This window comes from Etheostoma cragini, chromosome 19 (genome assembly GCF_013103735.1).
Source record: "Etheostoma cragini isolate CJK2018 chromosome 19, CSU_Ecrag_1.0, whole genome shotgun sequence".
In the NCBI taxonomy this organism is placed as follows: Eukaryota; Metazoa; Chordata; class Actinopteri; order Perciformes; family Percidae; genus Etheostoma; species Etheostoma cragini.
The window spans coordinates 6,219,442-6,246,548 of NC_048425.1; the positions used below are offsets into that span (position 1 = coordinate 6,219,442).

At 39.9% G+C, this 27,107-nt stretch overlaps 5 protein-coding genes across 11 annotated transcripts; 3 read left to right on the forward strand and 2 right to left on the reverse strand.

The window, feature by feature from the left end:
- Positions 1-28: 28 nt before the first annotated feature.
- Positions 29-1,832, reverse strand: LOC117935151 (probable E3 ubiquitin-protein ligase ARI5). Its single transcript, XM_034857290.1, has 4 exons — positions 1,594-1,832; positions 1,298-1,398; positions 951-1,124; positions 29-758 (listed from the first exon to the last, which is right to left on the reverse strand). Exons 1-4 carry the CDS (start codon positions 1,673-1,675, stop codon positions 303-305), a joined length of 813 nt encoding a protein of 270 aa, XP_034713181.1. The 5' UTR covers positions 1,676-1,832; the 3' UTR covers positions 29-302.
- A 739-nt stretch (positions 1,833-2,571) lies between these two features.
- zgc:194655 (uncharacterized protein LOC794380 homolog) lies at positions 2,572-3,565 on the forward strand. Its single transcript, XM_034857292.1, has 2 exons — positions 2,572-2,831; positions 3,293-3,565. The coding sequence occupies exons 1-2, from the start codon at positions 2,687-2,689 to the stop codon at positions 3,424-3,426; spliced, it is 279 nt and encodes a 92-aa protein (XP_034713183.1). The 5' UTR covers positions 2,572-2,686; the 3' UTR covers positions 3,427-3,565.
- A 688-nt stretch (positions 3,566-4,253) lies between these two features.
- Positions 4,254-9,203, forward strand: LOC117935145 (ubiquitin carboxyl-terminal hydrolase puf-like). Of its 3 annotated transcripts, none has more exons than XM_034857275.1 (12): positions 4,254-4,388; positions 4,498-4,590; positions 4,675-4,780; positions 4,886-5,007; positions 5,249-5,319; positions 5,408-5,530; positions 5,728-5,823; positions 6,293-6,424; positions 6,511-6,639; positions 6,737-6,774; positions 7,220-7,260; positions 7,354-9,203. In XM_034857275.1, exons 2-12 carry the CDS (start codon positions 4,575-4,577, stop codon positions 9,051-9,053), a joined length of 2,574 nt encoding a protein of 857 aa, XP_034713166.1. In that variant the 5' UTR covers positions 4,254-4,388; positions 4,498-4,574; the 3' UTR covers positions 9,054-9,203. The 3 variants fall into 3 exon arrangements, with proteins under 3 accessions (XP_034713166.1, XP_034713165.1, XP_034713167.1); XM_034857274.1 differs by having other exon boundaries at positions 4,255-4,409; XM_034857276.1 differs by lacking the exon at positions 4,498-4,590 and having other exon boundaries at positions 4,276-4,409.
- A 2,121-nt stretch (positions 9,204-11,324) lies between these two features.
- On the forward strand, positions 11,325-17,124 carry oxa1l (OXA1L mitochondrial inner membrane protein). Of its 3 annotated transcripts, none has more exons than XM_034857285.1 (11): positions 11,325-11,518; positions 12,669-12,815; positions 13,124-13,252; positions 13,346-13,646; positions 13,809-13,952; positions 14,077-14,162; positions 14,755-14,919; positions 15,195-15,299; positions 15,441-15,603; positions 15,750-15,830; positions 16,882-17,124. In XM_034857285.1, the coding sequence occupies exons 1-11, from the start codon at positions 11,408-11,410 to the stop codon at positions 17,001-17,003; spliced, it is 1,554 nt and encodes a 517-aa protein (XP_034713176.1). In that variant the 5' UTR covers positions 11,325-11,407; the 3' UTR covers positions 17,004-17,124. The 3 variants fall into 3 exon arrangements, with proteins under 3 accessions (XP_034713176.1, XP_034713175.1, XP_034713177.1); XM_034857284.1 differs by having other exon boundaries at positions 11,364-11,518; positions 12,681-12,815; positions 13,124-13,270; XM_034857286.1 differs by having other exon boundaries at positions 11,365-11,518; positions 12,681-12,815.
- Positions 17,125-17,505: 381 nt separating this feature from the next.
- slc7a7 (solute carrier family 7 member 7) lies at positions 17,506-26,892 on the reverse strand. 3 transcript variants are annotated; one of them, XM_034857289.1, is made up of 11 exons: positions 26,648-26,892; positions 25,999-26,048; positions 23,798-24,433; positions 21,655-21,780; positions 21,339-21,483; positions 20,324-20,447; positions 19,911-20,014; positions 19,705-19,801; positions 19,412-19,561; positions 19,106-19,289; positions 17,506-17,986 (listed from the first exon to the last, which is right to left on the reverse strand). In XM_034857289.1, exons 3-11 carry the CDS (start codon positions 24,285-24,287, stop codon positions 17,919-17,921), a joined length of 1,488 nt encoding a protein of 495 aa, XP_034713180.1. In that variant the 5' UTR covers positions 24,288-24,433; positions 25,999-26,048; positions 26,648-26,892; the 3' UTR covers positions 17,506-17,918. The 3 variants fall into 3 exon arrangements, with proteins under 3 accessions (XP_034713180.1, XP_034713178.1, XP_034713179.1); XM_034857287.1 differs by having other exon boundaries at positions 19,412-19,557; positions 19,701-19,801; positions 26,648-26,891; XM_034857288.1 differs by lacking the exon at positions 25,999-26,048 and having other exon boundaries at positions 19,412-19,557; positions 19,701-19,801; positions 26,648-26,885.
- Positions 26,893-27,107: the final 215 nt, after the last annotated feature.

Consider the following 27,107-nt stretch of genomic DNA (forward strand, 5'->3'; position numbering starts at 1 on the left):
TTGATTGACATTAAATTGACATTCAGCATTAATGTAAAGAGAAACTTTATTAAGTGATGCAGTTATTAATGATGTACTATGAACAGTAAACACCTTCAGTGGCAACATTACAAGTAAAGCATTATACATTATGAGAATATGCATCAGATATTTTAATGCTCACTATGGAATGTACAAATAAGCCTATAAGTCTACACTTTTGGCTTCAGTTGCAAAAAAAACAACTGAAAATAGAACATTAAAATCAAACAAACAGAACAATGTGACAAAAGAAAGCAGTAATAATGAATATGTGGCAACTCTTATTTTCTGCGCCACACAGGTATGGAGGTTTGTCTGGGAGCCACACCGTCACTGCAGGGGATGAAGTAAGAGCTCGTCCTCAGGCACTCAGGAGTGAGTTTCAGGCACACGAAGCAGAACTCGACCTGACAGCGAGGACAGATTATGTTCTTACAGCCCGTTCTGTCATGCTCCACTCTCTGACCACAGGTGGGACAGGCCCGGATGGAGGGACATGCGTCGACCCCCTCTACCTGAGGGAGGGCGGTGGTCTTGCAGTTCTTAAGTAGCTCCAGGTCGTGGTTGATGCAGCCGTCGTTGTCGCAGCGGTCAGAGCGTGGAGATGCACCTTTCCACTCCTTTAAACATTGCCAGCAGAACTGGTATACCTTCCCCTTGTCTGCTGTGCAGATTGTGCACTGCACGCTGAGGTCACTTGGGTCTTCTCTTTCCACATAGGTTTTGCAGCCAGGACACTGTTGGAGAGGGATGAGAGAAACAAAGGAAATAATTCAACAATGTTACAAACTATTCCTTTTAGTCCTTTTAAGTTATATGTTATCTAGCTAGTTATTGTGATGTAGTAGACTTGCATAGAAAAAATGGGCTGAACTCATGATTGAACCAGTCTGTACTTTCTGTAAGGTGGAGGTAACAGGGACACCTACTGTTTTGAAGTCACAGTATTCGGTGGCAGCAAGGCGGGCGATTTTCTCTTCAAAGTCCTGCATCTCTTTAGCTGTCAGCAGTGCCAGCCTGCGCACCTCTTGGTAAGACCACTCTGCATCACACTTCTGCAGGGTGTCGTCCTTTAAAGCAGGGCACCTAAATTTGTGCTGGCCCTGAAATGATTAGGATAGCTTATGTTATATTGCCAGTTAAAGACCCTAAAGACCATAGAGCCTAGAGAGTATACTTTACACACTAAGAACAAAAGAAGAAGAAATAAAACATGGTAGTTGAATAAGTTGTCGAAATGGACTATATTTAAATTGGCGGTAGAACGTAGGCCTACCTGATCCAGCAGGCTGCGACACCACCCAGTGAGAGACTCCGGGGTGACGGCATGACCGCAGGACATCTCTGCTCGGAGATTCAAGTCTCCTTCCTCTGGGGCTGAGGTGCACAACAAGAGCAGACGGTTTTAACTGAGCCTCACAGTCACTGCACATCCGACATGGACATCTGCTGTTACCAACAATGTGTAATTTAATAAATGCAAATCCTTAATATAGACTTAATTAGGGAAATGTACGCACCTCAGTGGAGTAGGCTGATTCTAAATAACAAATATGATTATTTTGCGCTTACGTAGTGGATCCAGATCATCTGGTCTGTTGACAAACTTCAGAGTCGTGTCATTGCGGTCGTATCTTTTCTCCTCTGTGGTCATTTTGTTTTAGATCAGCTCCTCTGTTCTTCGTCGACAACTTTCTTCTCAGTACGCGCTCTGGGAAAGGAGCAGAGAACTGGCTGCCGTGTCACCTTCACTGACACCACCAAGATTTCTTTTATTTCAACTTTCAGTTTCCCCCAGCAATAACAAGAAGTCACGTGAATCCAGGGTAGCAGATCGGTATTCCCCTTCTGTATTTAGGCTATGTTAAAAGAAAATTATTTTACTTTTCAGCTCATTAATGCTGTACAGACTTGATGTATGGCCTTATGGTGATAAATAGGCCTACCTTTTTCTGTTTTTGCATTATTTCGTAGTTTCATATAAAACCCCATCAATTTCGCAATTGTAGTTCTATATTATTATCATTAATAATAATAATATGAACAATAATAATGTGATTACGGTATGGTAATAATGTTTAGACATCAAATTGTGTCTAAGCAGCTTCTAGGCTACAGGAAGACAAATTGAACAGTAGGCCTCCTTTAAGGTCAGATGCCACTGCTGGAATATCAGGTGATTTCCAGTTAGCATCAGCTGATTCTTGTGGTTGTTGTTTTAGGCTGGGCCACGTGCATACATTACGATGCAGACTAGTGGACAATCGCTTCAGCTTTGGTGTCCAAAATGTGTAAGGGGTGAAGTTTTTTTAAATCATGGCAGGAATGGATGCGGTCAGGAAAATATATATTTATAATATCTGTCATTGCCTATACTGACCTAGCCTACTAATGTGGACTACTAATACACAGCTATGAAGGGAATGGGTTGAAAAGGCACGGAAACAACCATACCAACACACCTGCCCAAGTGTTCAAAAAAACACCTGGGACAGAGTAAATTATAAAAACAACACATTTACTTAATAATAACTTTAAGACGAAAGTGAAAGTATCCTCAGTCCCCCTCTTTCTTACGTCAAATAATTGGCAACGCCCTGGAAAACTTGTCAGCGGCGCAGCCGAAAGCAGCAGCATTATCAACTCGCACCCAGACAGAACCAACATGGGGAAGATCTACCAGGTCATTGTGCACGGACTGAGGGGGGATAAGATGATGATCGACCTATGCAACACAGATGAGCAGTTTAAGAGCATGACGGTGCTGCAGCTGAAGAAGAAGATAGCGGAGAAGCTTCCCGAGAGCGCAGGTAGGACAGCCATTACTCAACTTGCAGCTATTTTTAGCCGACCAAGGAGCTGACTGTTAGAAACTTTGAATTTTTGTTTTCGTGTTGTGTATTTGTCAGCTGAATATTTTCCGTATTATTTTGAACTTTATCCTTGAAAGCAGATTTGATGGCTTGCAGTGGGGGAATAAGGCCCCAGATTGTTAGGAAAGATAGTAATAACAGATCTATTACAAGCAGTATTAGCCTACAAATCCTGAATTTAACATTTTAATTAGGCTAAATTAAAGATTCAATAAGGATTGACAGTAAAATGTAGGCTCAAATATCCTATCAAAAGTAAAACGTATTATCTTTTACTGATGCTGCATAGCGTAATTGATTGATCAGACATAATTTGAATGTCAAATGCCTAATGTTATATATGTGTGTGTGTGTGTGTGTGTGTGTGTGTGTGTGTGTGTGTGTGTGTGTGTGTGTAGGAGAAGAGGCTCTCCGGCTGATCTTCACAGACAAGATGCTGGATGGAGACTCCGAGCCGCTGACTGGATTTGGAATCCAGCACCTGTCTGTGATCCAAATGGTGGTGAGGGTTCCTGGAGGGTGGACCGCTTGACAGAGACGACCATCAGCTCCTGCTGCTGCTGTTTACATATTTTAAAGCTTTGCTGTAAAAGGCTGTTTTGTGCAATACTCATTTGATGTTCCCATTTTTAAGCTGTTGCTGTACAAATAAAGTTCTGCCCGATGCCTTGGATTTGCTTCATTATTTAGTGTGAAGATAATGAAATCCTACACTGGACTGAAGCCACACCAACAGGGCATCAAATACAGACAGAGGGCCTCATGTGATGAACAGGGTCCCTGTAAGGGCTCTGTCAGTCCACAACCAAATAAGACACAGAAATGATCCCTTGTGTAAAATAATTTTTTTAAATGTATAATCAGTTTAATTTTAAACACATTAAGTGGAATATTACATTAGCCAATGCTCCAAATCATTGCTTATGGATAAATTAATTACACAAATACACCCGAGATGTAGTAGTGTGTGACGTATCTCAACAAACCTTTTAATAATCAACTGGATTCCTGTCAATACATCATCCAGCATAGCTCAGACGCCACATGTGTTTATAGGGTTTTAGTAATATGCAAATAGCTCTTAAGCTATGGATATGAAACTGAATATGGTATATGTTTACATAACATAAATCATCCACAAAGAGGACATTTCTCACCCTATTAAATACATTTGCAGGCTGCATTTAGGTCCTTTTAAGCAGAGAGAGAAGAAAGAGAAGAAGCTTTGTGGAAGTTTGCGATTTATTTTACAACCAGATCAGCAGGCTACAGCAGTCCATGGTACAAAGCCATTTGTGCAATTTAATTTCCTTGTCAGTCATCTTAGCCACCTCTTCATGATTATATGTCCGACACACCCTGAATGCAGCAACCCTGCATTTTGTGACAAGTGAAAGAGAAAGTAGAGAGGGTTGGATTTACAGGAGCTAGAGACATTGTTCGTGTGCGTCGAGAATAATCAGCGAGAACAATTTCTGCATGAATGTCTTGAAAGTGAGATTCTTACAACTGAAGGTAGGCTCATATGGTTTCTGTATTTATTCGTTTCCACAACAAGTGCGATTCATTTATTGTCAACAGCTGATTGTCAACTCATTTGCAGCTGAAAGTGTAGAAGTGGACTCATAAAATCGTCAAAAGATAAATTACTTGGGAAATGGTTATTATTTATGGTCCAAAATGAAGCCAACTCCAGGTAAGATATACGCGCTGTTAGGCTTTTTTATAATCCACAGTAGTGATATGTAATTTACATGCCTTATTACCAATCTCCTGCCAGACGCCAATAGGTATCATGGCTTAATAAACCAAGGAGCAACATGTTACCTAAACAGTGTGCTGCAGGTGCTTTTCATGACCGAAGACTTCACAGAGGCTGTGGAAAGGTTTGTTACAAAGTCCAACTTCATGACTTATAATGCATTAAAAATATATTGAGCTTACACTGCACTTTTGTATTTCTCATATTCTTTATGTCTTAACTTGTGTAGGCACAACTGTGAACATCCTGGCACTGAGTGTATCGATCCTCTTCTTACATCCTTGTTTAACGACTTGAAAGAACAAAAGGCATATACCTATAAAATCACACAGAAGCTGGGCATCAACAATGGTAGGTGCAGTATGTGTTAACAGAAAAACATAAACAAACTATTTTGAAAATGTGACCGGTTTGCATTAACTTAAGCATGGTGTAGTATCTGAAAAATAATATCTGCATCCTGTGAACTGAAAGTATAAACATACAGTCATATAGAGAAGTTATTATATCCATGTTGAGTTGACCAAAAGTCAATATGATAAGGGTACCACTTACTTTGTTGGAGAAATATACATTGATTTCTCCCCCCCAGTGTATGAACAGCGTGATGCTGCTGAGTACTATGAGAAGATTTTAGGTCTGACCAGTCCTGACGCATCAGAGGTAAACAAGAAATTATCCATATCCAAGAGATTGGCTTTGTTAAATGACAAATACTTGGTTACCAGTCTCTGTATTTCTGTGCTTTCAGATCTTCCACGGCCTTTTGACACACAAGACCACATGTTCTGCATGTTGTACTGAGACTGACACAGATGGGGCATTTTGGCATCTTTCTCTTGCATTGGTGGATTACAATGAACACTATAGTGTAGTAAGAAACCAATTTTCTGTTGCCAGGTGATATCTAGTAAACTAAATATATTTACACACTAGTATCTTGGTCAGAGATCTCATCAGTTAAATGAAACATCATTATCAAGGACTTATTGTGATATATCAAAAACTCTTTGAGAAGACATTTAATAACACTTTACTGTAGACGAAAATAACATGAGTGCTTTTTATCAGGTCAATGGCATTGAGGAGTATTTCAGAGCATCAGATTTTAGCGGAGAAAACCAGATGTACTGTGACGAGTGTGGTGCCAAATCTGATGCAACTATTGTAAGTAATAAGAAAACATGTTGCCGATATGTGTAATCTGTAATTGTGTAGTGACAGTGTAAGGAGTTTACATTATGAGCAGAGGTGAGGTCTTATGTATTGTAGTGGGTATGCTGTACTGTATATTTACTGTATATTGGCCTGAATCACGATGGTGTCTGGGTGTCCTCCCCCAGGGATGTTTTGACACACTTTTTTGCACCAATTTATGGTGAAAATACTTATTTTATAACTTTATTCATCCTATGTGAAGATTAAAACATAAGACATTTCCTAATATATCAAAATTATAATGGAAAATATGTTGCTGCGTGTCATTGGGCATTTTTAATTGGGTATACGGAAATCCTGGAGCTTTCGTAGTGAGTGTACTGCGTATATCTGCGCATCACGTAGGCCACACCACTGGTTATAAGGCATTGTTCCACCATGATAATACATGTGAGGGACCTCTGTGTGTTTCATTCAGAAATGTGTAATAAAGCGTCATCCAGAGGTTTTGATGCTGCTGCTGAAAAGGTTTGAGTTTGACTACCGTTGCATGACATACGTCAAAATCAACCGCACTGTGGATGTTCCCCACACCCTACAGATACCAGAGGTACCGTAGCTTTTTTTTGTCTTTCATGACACATTTTATTTTCATTCCTGATCACAGTGTCTGCCATGTTTTCCTCTGGTGATCAGAATCAGGCATATGAACTTTATGCAGTCGTGGAGCATTTTGGAGATCTCAGAAGTGGACATTACACTGCAACAATCAAGTCCCAGGAGGATGGTAGATGGTATAACTTCAACGATGCTACAGTCACATTGGTAAGACTGAACACTTTAACTTCAGTGTTGTACATATTGCAGTGTAAACAACTGATTCATCAAGGTATTTTTTGATGTTTTTTCTTTTCACCAACAGCTTGATAACCAGCCATTCCAGCTGCATGACTTTGAGAAGTAAGTTTTAGTCCTTCTTTTTATCCCCACCATACATGTTTTTGAGATTATTTTTAAATAGTTTTCAGTTTGCTTGACTATAACACATATGCATGTTAAAATACTATATTACATCATGCTGTTATCACAACTGCAGATTGTTTCTCTTACCTATTCCCTAACCCAATCTCTTACCCCACCACCTTCACTGATCATCATTAAAATACATATACTATATGTGTATCTCACAGTCCCAATATCTATGGATGTATCCACATAGACTCATACCTGCATACAGATTTGCATGCATCAAAGCACCCTTCTTTGTATTTACATTGTCTGCTAAAAATAATACCTTAAAATAATCATTACACAGCATGCACAACAGAAAGCCCCTGTAAAAAACACAAGATAAAACTTTGTATTTGAAAATGAGTAAGCCTGCTTTTTTTTGCACAATCACCAGGTCCAGCAGTGCTTATCTTCTTTTTTACAGGAAAAAGAAAGGTAAGCTGGCAAACATGTTCAGTATTCATACTGATGTGCAGTGTTCAAATTGTTTGGTACTTTACCTGAATTTATTTTATTCCTATTTCCCAGTGCATCCTCCTGATACTTGTTCCCAGGACATCAGAGTGAAGACTACTCCTGGAGTACCTACCGGTGATACCTCTAATCATGGTCAAGATGCTGCAGAGGGAGAGGAATGTGAAAAGGGAGCAGAGGCAGATAATAACACAACAGCTGTCATTGACAAAAATGAAGAAACTGGAAATAAAGACTTAGTCAGTGTTCAAGAGAGGTCTACAGAATTGGGGGTATCATCTGACCTCTATGTAGAGAATCAGGAAGTTTGTAATGAGGAAAGGAATGACTTGAGTTATCGTCTTCAACGTGCTCATGCAGAAAGACCAAGAGATGAGGGGAAGACAGTGATGGATGATGAGGACATTAAAGGAAATGCAGAAGCTAAAGACAGCGCAGTAAAGAGAAAAAGTCAAATTGAAGAGAGTGTTGCCGATCAGGAACATGACAGTGGAAGACGAGATGATGTTAGACATAAGAGACCACTTGAGTGTCTTGAGGGTGACGACATAGCCAACGCGTCATGTAACCATCAGAAGTATAAACAGGAAGTCAGCAATATGCATGAGAGACGTGAGTATCCTCACCAAGTTTGTGTTGACATGCAGAGAGATGAAGAAGGTATGGTGATTAATGTAAATAGAGAAAGGGGTGAAAAGATGGAAGGTGAACAGACAGAAATGAGAGAGATAGATTCAACAAAATGCAACGACGAGGATACAGAGCATCAGGTCAATGAAGGATTAGATGATGTAAGACAGAACATGAATGAAGATCAGGAGGGTACACAGGAAGTTGGGCAGGATAATAAGCTTAAACCTGTTAGTCTGGACAAAAAAGGAAATAATGATAAGATCGAAATAAATGTAATGGTCGACAGGGAAAGACAAACTGGAGCTGATGAAACCGGGATGGTATCAGGAAGCGCTTGGCTCATGACAAAATATAACCTTTGCTGTGGTGATAGTAAACAGAACATGGCTCACAATGATCACATGATTATTGAACATAAACAGGCAGAAAGGAAAGGAACATCAGAAAGATTACAACACTGTTGTCAGGATTTAGTTTATCAAAACAATAAGGGTAGACGGAACAGATCAGAGTGTGTTAAACATACAACACACAATGATGTTGGTGCAGCGGAACAGCAGGAAAAGAAAAGAGATAATGGAGAGGAGTCTTCTCTTAGACAACCAGAACTGGTAGCAAGCAGCAGACAGGGAGATGCTCAACCAAAAGCTAGAACTGGTTATAATGAAGGAGCAATCAAAGCTACATGTGGTTCAGAGAAATCAAAAACATATTATGTGAAGATAACTGATGAAGAATTAAAGGATGGTGTACAAAGCATTACGATTAAGTACATGGAAATAAAAACTTTAGCTGGGACTTTACAAGATGGCGTGAAGAGTTGTGTAGAAGATAATGACGGAAATGCCAAAAGCAAATCTGATACAAAAACAGATGCAAATGTCACTTTGTCAGAGGGTGTTCACAATTTAGATCTAAATGACTCACCTGTACTAAAGCCACTGAAACGCAGAAAACATGCAACGAAAAAAAAAGGTGAGAAGAAAAGAAAATTTCGTCTTCACTTTGCACCTTACAAGCTAATCAGAAATGAAAAAAAGAAACGCCAAAAAACTACTGGACGTTTTCGTCTTTTTGGTCAAAAACGGAAAAATGGAGACCAGAGTTCAAAGTCAGATTAAGACAAAATGCAAACTTTGTCCAGGATAGCACAAAGTGTTATTTTAGAAACCTGCCTGTTTGATTGTTTGATGATTGTGGTGATCAACAAGTAACAAGTTGGTTATCAAAGTCAATGAAAAACAAGATCATATTTATGTTACGTTGATTTGAAATTATACAATACAATTATTATACATTTATACAATTTATACAGTTGAAGAAATGTATTGACCTATTACATTTATCCTTTCTTTTTGTCAAATTGTTCAGAAATGTGTAAATAGATTGCACTGAATGTATAATATCTAAAATGATTATAGACCATATATTATGGGAGGAAATAAAATTTAAATTTAAATCTTTGTTTGACTTTATATCTTGTGTTCTCTTATTCTACTGTTAAGTAGCCTACATTATTTTAGTAATTAGGCCTATTGTACACTACACTAACAAACTATTGCTGCAGTGCCCACGTACTAATGTCATGGATGCTGAAATTGTATGTCTATTACTTTGAGCCAAACAATTGTGGTCATTTGTTTTATTCCTATGCCAAAAAAAATTTAAATATATTTATTTAAAATAAAAAAAGAGTAAATGAAAAACATGTTTGGACACCCTCTGTTTTTGTGGAAAGTCACAGGATATGATTGCAGGTGAGACTGCTACCATTGTTCCATTGGTTATTATAGTAAAAGAGTCAGAGAAGTCAAGTTTCATGTTTCAGAAATCACAAAAGATAAAATATTTCCAAAAAAAACAATGAACTTCATAGAAGAGGAGCAAAGAGATCTCTTTTATGGACGGACATGCAACAAATGTGTTTACAGCACAGACCAACAAACGAATAGTAACTTTACAAGAAATAAGTCTGATAAATATACAACTAGTTGCATTGGATAATACTGTACATCAATATTTTCTCATTTTATGAACAGGTGAATGTTAGTTGTCTCAACAACATTGTTGTTTTAGAGAGAACAGTCTTGTTTTGCCCATGCCAATCTGTGAGACTGTTCTCACTTATAACTTGTTAATCATGTTTTATCTGACCTGAGTTATTATCATGCAAACTTTGAAAGAACATTAGTACCAGGAAATATATCTCTGAGATATAAATCCTTCTTACTCAGATACCTGTGAGTTGGAGAATATCTGAAACGTTGATGCCCTGCCAGAAATCAATCAACACTTACACACTGTGTTATGTAACTCGGAGATTTGATTTTCACTTTCTGTCTGTTTCCCATTTACAGGAATTCATGCGACATCTGGAAAGTTAGGATTTTCCCTCTAGTTGCATCTCATTTAATTGGATTTTCTGAAACTATAAACTCTGTAAAATGCCTGCTTTTAACTGGGGTGATCTTATGCAACTTTCTTTTATTTAATTTGTAATGTTGTATAATTATTTTCAAATTATGAATAAAATACAATTCATTCAAAAATCATTGAGGTTCAAACTTTAGCTGTAGAAACAATTAAAGGCTTCTTATACACATCAATCTATTTATTTGTCCATCAATTGACCTCAATTGTGCATTTTAATAAAATAAATGAAGGCCATATAAGATTTAAGGTTAAGGTGTGGTTACCAGTATGTGTTATTTTGTACAATACTAATCTAACTATAATTGAGGTAAAATTTGTAAGGTTTAACATTTTAAGGGATTGTTATCCATTAAAATAAATTAATTTTAACTGAAAGCATGCCAATGATCCATTAAAATTGTGATAACAAATGCTAGCAGGCCCAAAATGGGATCATGTGGACTTACTGTTCTCTATTAATTTCTTATTATAGTGTTCTGTTGTTTTGTTTTATAGTTTAGAGATTCTGGGTTCAAATCCCCCCTGGAATATATTGTGTTTTCTTTCTGTTAACCCTCAGAAGAAGGAATAATCAAAATATAAGAACATAAAGAAGGAAATCAGTCCGATCTGGAGACAAGTTATCAAAGTGACATGCTTGATAAATTAATTGATTGCTTTTTGGGTTAATTAATTAATTGATTAATTGATTTGATTGTGATGGTTGGAGAAATAAACAGATGCATCAATTTTAAACTTCACTAAAAGGGCAGGACAAACAACGTGGTAGCTAGAAATGACTCAAATATTTTAAATCTAAGAATTTGGTAGTTTCTGACTAATACATGTCTGATATATTAGTAGAGTAGATTAGATGTATACAATAGTCCCTAAAACTTGTTGTCAAGAACTCTCGTAAATGTTTTTAATTTTACTGAAAATGAAGTGCGTCGTGGAGGCCAATATAAGTTCTATTTGACCCGACAGACACAGGGCGAAGCTTGTAACAAACAGCCCGGAAAATTGACTCTCCAGGCTTTCCGTAGAATGTCTTTCCCCCAGCATGGCTGCCATCAGGAGCGGGGTGACTCCCGGTTGCCTAGCAAGATGTTTCCTGAGACAGACAGGAAAACCGAGCCGAGGCAGCCATCCCCTTCTAGACATTTTTAACCATGTAAGTCTTTTTTTAATCTTAACATCAGGTACTTTATCCCTGCTTCTGAAACACAGACACGAACAGCGACTCTCAACGGCTAACTCGCTAGCTGGCTAACTCGCTAGCTGGCTAGCATCGTCGCTTTGACTTTGACAGCGGCAGCCTCTCAAGTGAAGACAGCTCCGAGATTAAATAACGTTAAAGCTGTTAAACACTAGGTTTAATAACAAGAACAGCATGGGCAGTTTAGCTAGAATCACGGAGATACGAGCTTAAGACCACCAGGAGTTTAGACACGATTGAAATAATTAATCCAGAAGCTGGTAGGGCTGTGTTAGCTACTGCTAGCTTTGTCAACAACTACTAACGTTACATTTATCCTGAATTAAAGATACTGGTGCTGCTGCTCGGCTATTAGCTTATCTGTATAACGTTAAACCTGAACTAGATGGCCTGTTGTTTAGTCCAAACCCAGCTGCCGTGTCCTGTAAGAATCATCTCAATTCTAACAGAGGTCACTGTATCGTAAACCTGCGGCACAGCTGGTTTTTCATAAGTTTAACTAGGTCATGGCATGAAGTTCATTTAAATGGTAGATATCTCCAGCATTGGTAGTTTCATTAATTTCTAAATGTTCACATCCTTCGTTATGTAAGTTCCTGGGAAGGCAACGCTAACAAAAGTGTCAACCTGTGTAATAAAAGAGTCACATCTGCCTCAATTCGTTTTTGACAAAATAAAGTCAAGTTTATTTCATCCATAAAAATGGAAATTACAGTGCTCATACCTACCTTGATACCCATAAAAACTAGAGCATAAATAAAATACATAAATACAGTACACAACTAATACAAATGTATGTTTAAAGTGCTTGTTGTGTGGTCTGATGATCATCATCAGTCTGAGGTATAAAAGAGAGAGCATACCGCTTAGTTTGTGTCACAGGAGGCCTTAGGGTGATCCAGGTCCCTTGTTATTTTCTGTGTAATTTTTACCAGATGACTGTTTCTGCTCTAATCAGGTTCAATTTAGAAAGCAGCTGCAAAATTTGTGATCCTTAAAGCATCAGTGTTGCTGAACTCGTTCTGTATGTGACACAGCAGCATTTCCCCTATATGTCATCAAGTTGTAGTTTATTGTGAAAAGTGTTTCTGACTCTGTCCCCCAGGTTCACAAACAGCAGGTACTCCAGAAGTCCCATCTGCACACAGTGTTTGAGTGTCGCAGTCCTGCTACTAGGACTCTGCTGGGCCGCAGACAACATGGGAAGTTCCTCTGGGTGAACGCCGTGGCAGTCAGGCACAACAGCTCACAGGTGAATTACCATACAGTTGATCAGCCTAATACCAAAGTTGCTGTTCAGCAGCATCAGTGAACAGCGCCTCTGTAAGATTTTTAACCAAACAAGTTATAGATATATTCAGTTATAAAATTTAATATTTTAACTTGTGGTTTTCTTAAATGACTAGTGCCCTTTTCTGTGATTCTATGTTGGAAGTAAATGGCTTCCCGATGTGGCCAGAATGTGATATTTTATGCACTGGAACTTTGATATAAAATCAAAGTGAACAGCTGTTTGAATACATTGTTACATCCATAACATGTTGTTACTGACATTGGCAGATTCCTGATGAAGGAGGCATGGCACCTCCAGTGTTGGAAGCTTCTGGTGGCCTTCCAGTCCTGGAGTCCTCCCCCGTCTATCTGCCTGCAGACCCTACACCCATCATCGCACAACCAATCACTGAACAGGTGGAGACTACATCGAAAGTTAAATCATCTATCTTAGGCACTTACTTACCTTCCAACTTAAATATGTGATTCCATTTCCATTGATATTTTCAGATCCCGGTTGAAACTGTTTCCATGGCAACACCATTAGTGGACATCTCTCCTTCTTCTCCAGTCTTGGATTCCTCCCCTGAGCTGTTGTCAGCAGACACCGTTTCAGTTTTGTCGCAGCCAGTCATTGAGCAGTTGGCTGATGCTGCACCGACTGCAGTGGAGGTCCTGCAGGCTGCGGCTACAGAAACCAGTTTAGCAGAGCTGGGATTGGCTGGCCGCACCCCAGTGGGGCTGGTCCAGAACTTGTTAGAGTTCATGCACATGGATCTTGGTTTGCCCTGGTGGGGGGCCATTGTTGTCGGTAAGCAACACTTAATTATAAAATCAATATGTCAACATCCAGGCATCCCTCAGTATCTGAGGTTGATGTTCTCCTTGAGCCTCATTTTAAGCGAGTCAAAAAAATGTCCTGTGTTCTTTCCTATCCTCTTCTTGTTTCTATGAATCCCTCACTCTCCTATAGGAACCGTGTTGGCTCGTTTGGCTGTGTTTCCTGTCATAGTGAAGGGCCAGAGGGAGGCAGCCAAGCTAAACAATGTCATGCCCGAGATGACCAAACTCACTGCCAGGATGAATGAAGCCAAGCAAAGTGGAAACAAATTTGAATGTAAAATTTTACTCTTCATTCATTGCAATTGTCTTTTTTTAGTTATAATTTAGATGTTTGTGTGTGCCTCTTAAAAAAATCCAGCCTTGTCAATTTTTCATGAGCTTATGTCTGCGTGTTATAGTTGCCAAAGCCTACTCAGAACTGAACTTGTTCCAGAAGAAGCATGATGTAAATCCTCTCCGTGGCTTCCTAGTTCCTTTGGTGCAGGTCAGTTTATCTCTTTATATCGCTTTCCCCGTTATATTGTAGTGTGCTTTTACAATTTGCTCTGTTTTTGGGATAAACCTTAGCATCAATCTCACCTTTCCAATAAGATTAATAGGAAATATGTGTCTAATTTAACAGAGCAGGATTAATTTTCATGTCCTTGTTTCTATACATTTGCATTTTGGGGTGACAAAAATTGGAAGTTGCGATCCCAATGCAAATTCAACCAATCTTGAATTCAGTGAGACTCAGAATTTTGACCCAAAAAAAGTTTCCTTTTATATTTAAAGAAGGATACCAAAAAGAAATCACAATTTAAAAAATGACTTAAATTAATTAATCTCTTGCAACTTCATTCCAAAAAAAATACATAAGACATTGGAACCTTATTGCTAGCTTTGCAAAAGCTGTCACAAATTCAGGCATTTTGGGCCACAACAATCTCAAAAAAAGGCCAAAATCCTGGAAGGACTGTGCATTAGACCCTGTTAAGGAGCACTTAATACCTGCTTAAAACAACTAAACTAAATAGGATTATTTTTTAAGATGTGTTAACAGTTTTTTCAAGTAAATTATCTGTTTGTTGTCGCAGGCACCAGTCTTCGTCTCTTTCTTCATCGCGCTGAGGAAGATGGCCTACCTGCCGGTGCCCAGCATGCAGACAGGAGGCCTGCTGTGGTTTACAGACCTGACGGCAGCAGATCCTTTTTATATCCTGCCTTTTGTCGTCACTGGAACCATGTTCTTCATCCTGGAGGTCAGCCAGCGTTTACCCAACTTGTCAGAAATAAACAAATGAAGAGGACATAGAAACTAGATGAGACCAACCCCGTTAATCCATTTTTTATTTTATTGCTCTTTCGATGCCCGGTCAGAATAAAAGAACAGCACAGTTATAAGAATAACAGGACTACCTTTGGATTGTCAGTTTGTTATATATGGTGTTATGATGTTTTTATAAACTGTTTATGTACTCATGTAATTCTCTCTTCACTCTTAATAATCACCACATTGTTCTGAGGTCTCTTTTAGTTAGGTGCAGAGTCTGGTATTGACAACCCCAACCTGCGAGCCATGAAGACAGTGTTCAGGATCATGCCCTTTGTCATCCTCCCCCTTACTATCAACTTCCCCACGGTCAGTCTGTCATTCACCCACATCAGGTTTTGTTTGTAGTGGTTTAAACTCACATCCCGTCACACTAAAAAGGTACTAAACACCAGGAAATATTTTTACATTACAGTGTCTAAAATCCTTTTCTTCTCAAACAAACCTCAGGCGGTGTTTACCTACTGGCTGACTTCTAACTGCTTCTCCTTGGGTCAAGTCGCCCTGCTCAGACACCCCTTGGTCAGAGACAAGTTGAGGATCCCGGAGAGAATCAAACATCCGGCCTCCGCCCTGCCCCAAAGTGACGGCTTAATCGATAGCATGAAGAAAGGTTGGTGTCTAAATATAATGTACATCCAGTAGATTTGGTGTTAAGGACATTTGTTGGTTTGTTTTAGTAGTAATGTTAAGCTATTGACACTGCAACACTGATTATTTCTATTTTTGTCCATGGTGTAACTGTGGTTTGGTCTCCAGGCTGGAAAAACGCTCAGCTGGCCCAGCAGCTGGAAGAAAGGGAAAGAAGGATCAAAAATCACCTAGATCTCGCTGCTAAAGGTCAGTCCCCCCCACCAGTATTGTATTTAAAAGGACATAATAAGTCCATAATTACAAATGTTTTAAAATAAAGCAGTGGTTTATTCATACTAAATTGCTGGAATTTCAAAAAGACCTTTTGGATTAGTTGCTCTGATAGATTAACAGACTGATTATGTAAAAGGACATTATTAAAGTTTTTAACAGTTGTGTAATGTATAGTGTACTTTGTTATTTTGATGCAGAAATGGAGGAGCAGCTCCCCCTTGTGGCAAAAGCCAATCATTTGAATAATAAGACTTGAAAAATAGTCATGTAAAATACAGGGTTTCAATGGGGAGACTGAAAAAGTGACAATCCATTACCTGAAACCTACACAATAGTTTTTTGCTGGATATTCACTTTATACATATAGGTTAGGTGTGAACACTGGTTGCAGCTCAGGAGAAAGTTTAAAATCTGCTCCAGATTGTACTGCTGTGGAGTCAACAAAGCCCTAAAACTCTGATTAAAATACTCTGATATGAGTGTTTGGAGCTTTCCATGCATTTTTAAGGCTGAACTTTAGAAGACTTTCTCAATGACTTTTTTACAGCATCTGGAGTCAGTAAGTACCTTACTAATATTGTGTTTTTTTGCTTTTAATTTTGTTTTGAATCTGACTATAACTGATAATAGTTACTCAGTAAGTATGTTTACGTATGAATTATTACAGCATTTATTTGTCAAATCAAAATAGCAAAAGTCCACACTGGTTCTTTTTATGATAGTAAACTTAATATTTTGGACTGTTGGTCAGACAAAATAAGACATTTGCAAATGTCACTATTTGCAGGTATTTTCTAAACCGCACGGTTCATTATCTGAGAAAATAATTGGTAGATGAACTGGCAAGCAGTAAACACTAGTTGCAGTCCCACATCAAACATGTGTTGTGTACCCTTTTTTGTATGTTTATGGTAATCAGGAGAAAAAGTTGTTGCCGTGATTATCTCTTTGCTCTTGAGGCTACAACTCTGTGTGCACTAAAACTGGGAATATATTCATGTGTTCTCTTCATTTCCCTCTGCAGGTCCACTGAGGCAGACTTTTACCCACAATCCCCTCCAGCAGACCCCACCCATCGCTGCGGCATCAGCTAAAGACAAGCCAGCTGGTAATAAGGCGAGGCCATGGAAGGACACTATTGGATGATCAGACTGAAAACTTGACAATACCATGATTTATGTACATATTTATGAATGGAAGAGAGGACCGAGTGGAAAAGGATTGTCATGTATTATTCTAAATAAAAGGTAAAATCTGCCTAAAAACACATCACTTTGGTGTGTCTAATGTTGTGACTTTTAATACATTAATCCTATACTCCAAAAACATCCTTGGAGCAGAAAGAAAGAAAGAAACAAATTGATTCATGTTGTCAACAAGTAATTTTAATATAAATATGTATTAACAGCTCAACTGTCTCAAATTTACATTTAACAGCCCGTGATTAAGTCAGAAGCTGCAGATAAAATTAGTTTTTTGTAAAGGTAGCCCTTCACTAGACCTTGGGCTGACTAGTATATATATAAAACTTTGCTTCCACATTTATGAATGTGGGAACGTATTATTATTTTTAATGCTTGATGTTCCTTGTGCAAACAATAGCAAGGTTTTTTCTATAGTCAAGAATGCTTTCAAAAACATGCTCCTATTCACTTAAACAATTTAATCATAATAATTTGCCACCTTCCAGTAAAATCAAAAAGGTATTGCATGTAGGTCACTTTTAACAAAAAACTTGTCTTGACATATAAATTCAATAATTCCTACTAAGGTGTACACTTCTGAAACAGAGGTGATGATTTCTTCGGGAGTGCATTAAATGTTCTCTCTGAAGTCTGTCAGCTAGAGTGAAATCTTGCCAACTAGCACCCGCGCGCCAATATTCATACATTCATTAATGAGATCGCCGGGTAATGATTGACAGGTCAGAGAGCTGGGTCCAGCTCAAGCCCCAATGCTTCGTCCCACCGAGGCCTTGTGGCGGCAGCGGCTGGCCAGGATGAGTTCAGGTTCTACATTTTGTGCGTGGTCAGTCTTCGGCAGGTTGGTAAAAGCAAACATCTACTCTTCTTTGTCCATTTCAGTCAGAACAGAGTAGCACACCTTCTGAATGAGCAAGCCGGATTTAGCTGAAAGAGGGGGAGACAGAAGAAATATTCTATTATTAGACTAAACATTGACACCAAATTAACTTTATTTGACATCATTAGTGTTTAGTCCAAGCAAAGTACTCCGTAGCTGTGATATCTCGTCAAATAAGCGAGCTGTACTCGACTCAACCTGATTGAGCCATCTCTAGCAGTAAGGCCTGAAAGAAATTCCCAGAGTGCACTGTGGTTTTCACAAGTAGACCTTTTAAGGTGGCTTCCTTGCAGTTAGGTGAATCACCTTTGGCAAGTCCTGTTTATAAGTATTGTAAAGTTTTCATAAATAATCGAGTTTTTAATTTAGTTCTTGCTGACTGAACACAAATGTAATATCTAAAGACATTTTAATAATTTATAATAATAATTTGAAGAAAGAAACTCCATGGGGAGCGGTTAGGAAATAAATTAGACACATCTGTGAGCTAGGTAAAACTAACAAAGACAGCATGGAAGAGAACAGAAAGAGGAGTGAGAGTAGCTAAAGGAGGAGATAACTGAAAGTGTAATCCAGTATTTGGTTGTCTTTGTCCAAAAAAAGCAAAACAGTGACATATATTAAATAAACAGAGCAGCAGTTTTTCCAAGAACCGGCCAGATTTCCTGGAAATCGCTGAGCAACAAAGTGCTGCTGGGAGTGTGCTGATCCCTGGTGAGGGTTTGGATGAAACTTCTTCAGCTGTCTCAATGACCTGCTCGGATGGGACTGTGGACTTCCTCGTCTTTGTTGGACCTACCAAGTTAAGATAAGTCCCCTCTCCTTCAACTTTGCAGGCTTTTCCTGTTCTTCTGCCTCGGGTTAATGTACATTACGCTTCATCTTCTAGCCTCAGCCAAATTACATCTGTTTTTGCACTGCCCCTTATACTGCTCATACGCTCATTGTACATTAGAGCTCCCCTGAAGACATGCACCTTATTCTCCTCTCTGGTGCCAAACACTTACTTTAAATATTTGGGATAAACCTATGCTACAACACTACTAAACAACTTTTTTTTGTGTGTTCAAAACCCGGCCTGTGGCCAACCGGTCATTGAGTTTAAGACCTGTGCTTTTAAAATCAACAAAGTTGGTTTTGATTTATGAGTCCTGCGGCTCTCTTACCAATGAGGCTCCGTAGCCTCAGTGGCCTCTTATGGGCCGGAGTGTAGCAGCAGAGGTAGTACACGGGCACTCCTGACAGGGCAATGCCGATGCCGATCAGAGAGTTGATGGTGTCACTGTAGAGCGGCACCACCACCAGGAAGACCGTGAGCAGACAGAAAATGATGGGGTAGATGAGACTGAGCTGAGGAAAGAAGAGATGAGATGACGGTCAGATATGTAAGAAATAAAAAGTTGGATGTAAGTAGGTAAAAGTAAACTCTAAAGCATCTTTAAAAGACAATATTTCTGGTTCTGCGTCCCTACCTTTAGTGGTCTCTTTCTGTCAGGTTGCTTCCAGCGCAGATACAGTTGCCCCAAAATGGACAGACCAACAAAGAACCAGTAGCTGAAGCTGTAGTAGTTGATCAACCTGAAAACGTCTTCTACACACAGGTATATTAGAGCCATGACTCCCTGCAGAGACATACAAGAAACATTGTAAGTGAAACTGTGAAATGTGGTTAAGTTTTTTCCACAAAGATGCAACCGTGAGATTAAAGAAATATACATTCAACCATTAAACAACAGAAAATAAAAGATTGTGATAGCTGACTGACGTTGAAGAGCAGGGCGGGGACAGGAGTGTAGCGGTGGACGTGGATCATGCACAGGTAGTCGGGCAGGTGGCCCTCTCTGGAGCCCACGAAGAACAGTCTTTAGACACAAAGAATACGCAACAGAGTGATGAGTGATGGGCACAAGTGACGATGAGCGGGATGCTAATGACACAAGGATGAAGTGGTGTCAAAAAAAATTCACTCACCTGGAGGAAGCCAGGATGGAGGCATTGAGTCCTCCGAAGCAGGAAAGAGCCACAGCCAAGGGAATAGTCCAGCTCATGACACCAAATACCTGGTCTGCAAACGTCTGGAAAGACGAGATTAAATGATGTAAAGCTGCACTTTATGATATGATACAGTACATATCCAGCTGTAAATCTTGTACACAATACTATCCGTAAAAAATTCTGTTCATAATAGTATTCATTTCTACATTTCTTCAGTACATCCATGTCCTGCACTTATGGAGCCATTGTGTATCCTACACTCACTGCTATTGCACTTCTGGTTAGACCTAAACTGCATTTCATGGCCTTGTACCTGTACCTATGTACCTGTATAATGATAATGATATGATATAAAGTAAAGTGATTTATTGACAATTATATCCACTTACCACAGCAACAGCGTCGCTGTCTAAGATTACATTCATGGGGAGGACGGTGTAGTAAGCCACGTTGGTCAGAATGTAGATCACGGTGACTATAGGCATGGAGATAGCGATGGCCAGTGGAAGGTTCCTGTAGTTCACACACACAAACAGCAGAGGGAAGCAAAGGAGATGAGATACAGTGTGTGAGATACAGGCTTCCTCAGGAGCCTCTGGGTCAAGGGCCGATCTACCCCTTGGGTGAGGGGAGGATGGGGGTTGTGGTAAGTAGGGGGGTCACTTAATTGGCCTTGGAACTCATGGAGAGGCTTGTGATCTAATCACGTGTAGTCTTTCTTCATTTGATTAGTGTTTGGCTAGGTGAATTACACCAAAAGGCTCAAGGACACGCATACCTTCAGTTTGATCTTGGTTGTTTACTTATTGATTTGCATTTCAGGAAGTCAATGCCACAGGTGTTGCTCAAATCACAGCAGAACTGGCATCCTGTATCCTGCAGCGTGTTTTATAATGCACTGGAGATAAACCATTTCCTTTTGGCTTTATGGGAATACTCTCATGAGAGAGAACTGTGGCAAGTGTACAGAAGTGGTCATTTTGAGTTTAAAAACAACATATTCACAAATATAAAGACAACTGTAAGAGCTAGTGTATGAGATATACCAGCATTAGGTAATACTCATTTAAAATCATATGACTCATCCATGTGTAGGGGAAGTGCACGATGAGAGGAGATGTGATTTAAGCTATTGCATTTCTTGTAAGAATTTCCAGAGCTCGAAACTCACATGCACAAATGTCAGTAAAATCAGATTTTACTCCTTATTATCATTCCTACTGTTCAAACTGTCCATTAAGAGATCCGTTTCTAACTTTGACAATTTTAATCTCCAGCTAAAAGACTAAAGATTGATTGATTTGCTTGCATTATGTGCTGGTCAGATATTCCTAAATACTCATATTGGCACAGCTGCAACAGTAAGAAATAGCTAAGTGTACAATCAAAGTAAATTATCCTCACCTCTCTGGGTTCTTGATCTCCTCCGTGACAAAGTTGAGGGTGTCCCATCCTGAGTAGGAGAACAGAGCGGAGTACAGAGCGAGAGCAATGTGTCCTGGATCCTGAGATGAGTCTTCAAAAAGGCCCTCAAAGTTCTGTGTGTGACCTGGAAAACACAGACACCATGATTTAATTTTAGGCACTAATTATCACTAAGAATCATTTAAACCCGCAGATGTTGTGTAAACCAAGTCTTGTGTTTTTTTTAGCATCTAAGCATTTGGTTTTTTTTAATTGTTGAGGGTTTAGGATCAAGAGAGAGAGAAGAGTTGGTGACCTTGTCCGATTTTCACCAGGCCAGTGATGATGACGGCGATGAGAGCGAGGACTTTGGCGTACGTGAAGAAGTCCTGGACCCTGGTGCCCCACTTTACATAGGCACAGTTCACAAAGGTCAGCAAACCTAAGGTTAGTGGAAGCAACCAAAACACACAGAAACAAATAATTTAACTATCTCAGTGGGTGACATTTTCTCTGTAAACTGAGTGTGTGCCAGCATTTTTCCGTTTGTGATTTAAGGAAACACTGCTGCTGAGTCAAGCAGACTGGTCTGTTGTTTTTCAGATGAGGAAACAGCTGAGTGCAGCACATACAAAACACACACACACACACACACACACACACACACACACGCACACGAATGACAGAGGAAAAGTGGTCTTAACTGGTACTTTTCCCTTTTGCCCTCCTTCACTTTGAGCAGAGTGTTCTTTGGGAACATGTTTTGTTCTTCTCTCTGTGTCTTATCTCTCTCTGGCCTCTTATCAACACGTGATCCATTAAAGTTCATAAACGTGCGTCAGGCACAGGATGTATTCAAGGTTTGAATCAGATACCTTGAGATGAAAGCATTTCTTGTGTAAATCTTGCTCCCGGTAAGCACTGAATTAACAAACTGACCTGCAAACGAGCTGAGTGGACGTATTTTATCTAAGTTCAAAGCGCTCCTACTCAGGCGCCACGCGGACCTCCACATCACCCAGTCATTTTCAGAGGAGACTAAAAAAGGATGACATCACTACCCCCTTCTCCACGTTGACCACCTTCATCCGCAGTGAGGGGATGAATCATAACACTATCACCTTCCACCACTTTGACGGGGAGAGGATCATAACAAGTCCCTTCCCAACAGGAGGCCCGGTCAAACACAACAAAACATACAGCTCCAGACGGAGGCAACCGGCGATGAGTGATGGAGAGGGAGACTTTGCCACACAGAAGTAGAGGTGTGGTGTGTTGACAGTGAAAGGTTAGAAGGGTGGGAGGTGTGAGATCGGGTTTAGGAGGACAGCTGACTGGTAGTGGAGGTCCGATATGGTCCAGATGTGAAATGAAATAGAGATGTTTGAAAACTAATTCATTTGATCACTTACTGTGAACTCACTTACGAGGGGGGGGGGGCTCTGATATCCAGGACTACATTGGTGAATTACTTTAAAGCCCAATAGTCGTCCCTGGTACCTTTTGTTACATGATGAGCAAGAGGGTCATGTCTGAGATTTGTTTAAGCTTACTTGCCGCTTCAGTTCCCAACTCCAAATGTTTTAGCTAACAGGAAGTGTGTTTAGTTTGGTTTTATGGTCCACTCCTTTGCTGAGCAGTCAATAGCCTGTTACCCAGTCAGGTCAGAGTCTCTCCGCAGGACTTTAACACAGCTATCAGCCTTCTCCTCCTCTGAGCACTACTTATCAGTGCAGAACGCAAGTGTGTATGTGCGTGTATTTAAGTGCGTGTTCATGGGTGGGTGGAGGAATGTGTAATATTTATTGCAAACTAGCACAATGTGTTTTTTTATCTTGATTATCAGGGCTTGTCTGTAAGACAGTACCTTAACAAGCTCTCTGCTTGAGTCCGTGGCTTCTTGTCTCAGTGTCTGGTTGCCTGAGTGTTGGTATTTCGTTGGGTTTGGTTGCCTCAGTGAGCAGTTTTGTGAATTTCTTGTTAGTTTCATTAATTCAGTTTGTCAGCTTTGCTCTTTCTCAGAGCCATTACGTTCTTGTTACCTTGGCAATCTGGGCCACATCCATATACAAAGGTTCGACTCTGCATTTATAAAACAGTTTCTTATTGTTCCAACATCGGAAAAAAGTGTGACTCAAGTCCTCAAGTGCAAGACACCATGCTAGTATTTCTAAATCTGAGTTTGAGTAAATTGGTACTGAAGTTTTAGGGTTCGCTCAGTTCCTCTTTTGTATGTCTGCTGCAGAGCTGCTGACTACAGCAATGGTGTCACCATTTTTCACTTCTCTAGTCTAAAACGCTCACATGCTTTTTTCAAATGTGAAACTAACTGTGGCAGACATCATCCTTGTCTCTTTATATCACTCAAACATTGACTCATCTTGGATTTTTCTCTCTCATTCTCTTAATGTCACACACTCATTGACACACACACACACACACTCAAGATGTGTACTTACATATACAAGCAGCAGCCAGCAGCCTGTTGGCCAAGTAAGGAGCTATGCAGGTGGGGAATATGGGCTGCACCATGTAGTTGGAGAATGTGATGGCTATGACGGCCTGGCTGGTCGGCTCGATGATCAACAGCGACGTCCACAATCGAATGAAGGCAAGGAAAGGCCCAAATGCCTCCAGGATGTAGGCGTATGAGGCCCCTGACTTGGTGATGGTGGTCCCCAGCTCGGCGTAGCACAGGGCCCCGAACACAGAGAAGATCCCTCCGATGGTCCACACCACCAAAGAGAGGCCGTATGAGGCGCTGTGGATGAGGACGCCCTTTGGTGAGACGAAGATCCCTGAGCCAATCATGTTCCCCACTATCAGGCAGACCCCGTTCAGGAGGGAGATCTCCTGCTTCAGCTTCATGGACTCTGGGCCTTTAGATTTGGTAGATTGTTTGTCAGCATTGTTCACCTCATGTGTTGGGGCAGGGCTGTAGGACGCCATTGTTTGTGGTTTGGTGTTTATTGATTACTAAAAAGAGAAACTGTTTTTTGAACAAGATAACAGTCGCGTGGAGAGTTTTTTTCCTTGATGTGAGACTGAGGACGTAAGCTTTACCCCCGCAGTTATCTATGATCCTCTCCTGCCATCTGTGGAGGAAATGCAGGTCATATTAGTGATGCTGTTACCATGGAGACTGATTTTTTTTTTTTACAGCATACATACAGCAAATACTTAGGTTGTTTCAATCTTGTCCAAATGTAGTCAAACAAAAACATATTTAGATGCCAAGGGCACTAATGTGGGAACAAACATGCAAAGAATCGCATAATACCACACTAGTATGGACACTGTTGGATTTGAGAGCGGTGTTGTGGATTGGAGAGCCATTAAGCCTCACAGAAAATGGCCTTTTAAGGTTGAGTGTATTGACAGAGAGAAGAGGGAGAGGAGCAAACATGCCACATGCCTGAAAACACTAGCTCTTCATTAGCAACCATACTAGCTGAGGAAGAATTACCAACTGAGACACACAAACATTTTGACTCCTAGGTGTGCATTGATCCCCCCCCACACACACACATACAGAGTTTGAGTGTCAGCAGCACAGCGGCTGGTCACATGTTTTCCAAAGTTCACCATCCTCAGCATGTATGGAGTTTGATGATGGGACAGATGCATTGAGGGCAGCCTGCTCACTTCCTTTTCTGCATGACCGGCTTCAATAAGTTAATGTCACTCTGTGTTAATAGGCGTGTTAGGTCTGTGTTAATATAACGTACAAACAAGCGCACATACACACACACACACACACACACACACACACACACAAACTTACTAATTACCTGACCTAAGATTAATGATCTATAAATGAAGTAAGGGCGAAGATCAGAATCAGAATCAGCTTAATTTGCCAGATATGAGGACACATAAGAGGAATTTTTGCTTTAGATCGGATTGCTCACAATGTGCTTATTTATACAAAAAAAAAAAATGTATACAAACTATAAACAGAAACATTATTGACAGGTTGAGACAATAGTGCAGGGAGGAGTGCAAAGTATGCAGGAGTAAATTATAATTAGGATAGTTATTATTTATATTATGGAGCATAGTGCAAAGGGTGCTGGAGTAAATAATATTATGTTAATATTATGTTATTATATAAGTATTATATTACAATATGAACGGTATGATTGCTGTGATATTACATTAAGATGTTCAAGACAAATTGGCGATCAGCTGAGTTGAAACTTTTGGGTGATTGTAGGGTGAAAAGATGTCCAAGCATCCATAAGTTTGGTGGAAAAGGGAATGTTTAGATGTAACCTGTTTTCAATGTGATTTCCCTAAAGTCTGTATTTGTTCCTACTTTTTAAAACTTTCACTTTTCAACCAAATGTATCCAAGTTTAAACCCATGAGACCTTTAACCTTCAATCCCCAAAACTTTCGGGGCTTGTTAAATTATTTCTTTATGAGCAGAGCCAGAAAGAGATGAATCAAACACCCAAGAACAGTCACTTAGACTCTAGGAAAATGGAGCTCCGAAACACAGAACAATGACATGTGTTGATGTATAAATTGATCCCAAGATAGTAAGCAGAAGATGCTAAATAATCAATTTGGTGGGAGAGTTTAACTGTAGATTTAAAGCAGAAATTAAGTATTAAAGACAAATTTGACAGGTAAGAGTGACTGAAAAGTCGAGATACCTTGAGGCGGCAGCAACGGATCAGCAGCACGTGGGCTCAAAAATGAGTGACTGCAAAGGAGAAGGACAGTAGATTGAGTCTTCCTGCATGTGATCAAACGCGTGCCACAGACATTGAGAGTTGAGTCGCTTACAGAAAAGAGTGCAAGGTCCAAAAGCTGCTGATAAGTAGTCCTTCATGAGTTACTCAAGGTTACATCCTGTCTCAGAAAAATCCTCTCACCTCAAGTGTACAGTGAAATGATTCAACTCCCAATGTTTAGGCATTCTTAGAGCATTTATCACTGAAACTAACTTTAGTATCCTGGGGAGTTTGAATTTGAATTTTCAATATAGACCTATATATATGAAAGATGTCATTAAATCTCAGGGGACCTGGTTGGCAGGAAGCCAGCTCCTACCTAACTTTATTTGGACATCTCCCTTTTAAAATTTGAATTATAGGCTACTTCTAAAAGCCTCTTCTAGAGATATTGATTGGATTTTGAATACTCACTTTTACATACAGTGCTAAGAAACAACAAGGCACACGTGCACTGACATTACAGGTTATAAATAATAAACTGCTGGGTTGTAGTTTGAATATGTCTATCTTTTATCAGTGAGCATGACTAATCAGGAACAGCCTCGGTGTTTTTGGGGAGACTCACCTTCTCCTGCTCCGTGTGTGCGTCCACCTGGGTGTCCAACTTGATCCCGAATAACGTAATGTCTACTGTAATTCACCTCTTTTAACCAGCTCGCCCTCTCATTGTTCTTTCTCTCTACTATAGTCAACAACAGGTCTCTTCGTGCGTCTTCCCCCAGCTGTTTCCTCTGGTTTTGACTTTGCTTTGCAGTGTTCCTCCGCGCTCCTCAGCTGATCAACTTGGCTTTGATTTACTTGTGGTTTCTAGTGCTTTACTACCGAGGAAACGAGTCACAAGAGGGGAGGGGAGAGGGGAACCTGATTGCCCCGCATTGTGTCTCCTGAGTGAGTTATTACAGATTTGTAGGGTTTTAATGAAATTATCGCTCACTTCAAACAAAGTGTTAGAATCGGTAGAGGAACTGAACTATTAGCCCACTGCTAGCTTTGATAAATGGTCCAGTGAAAACAGCAGCAAGACA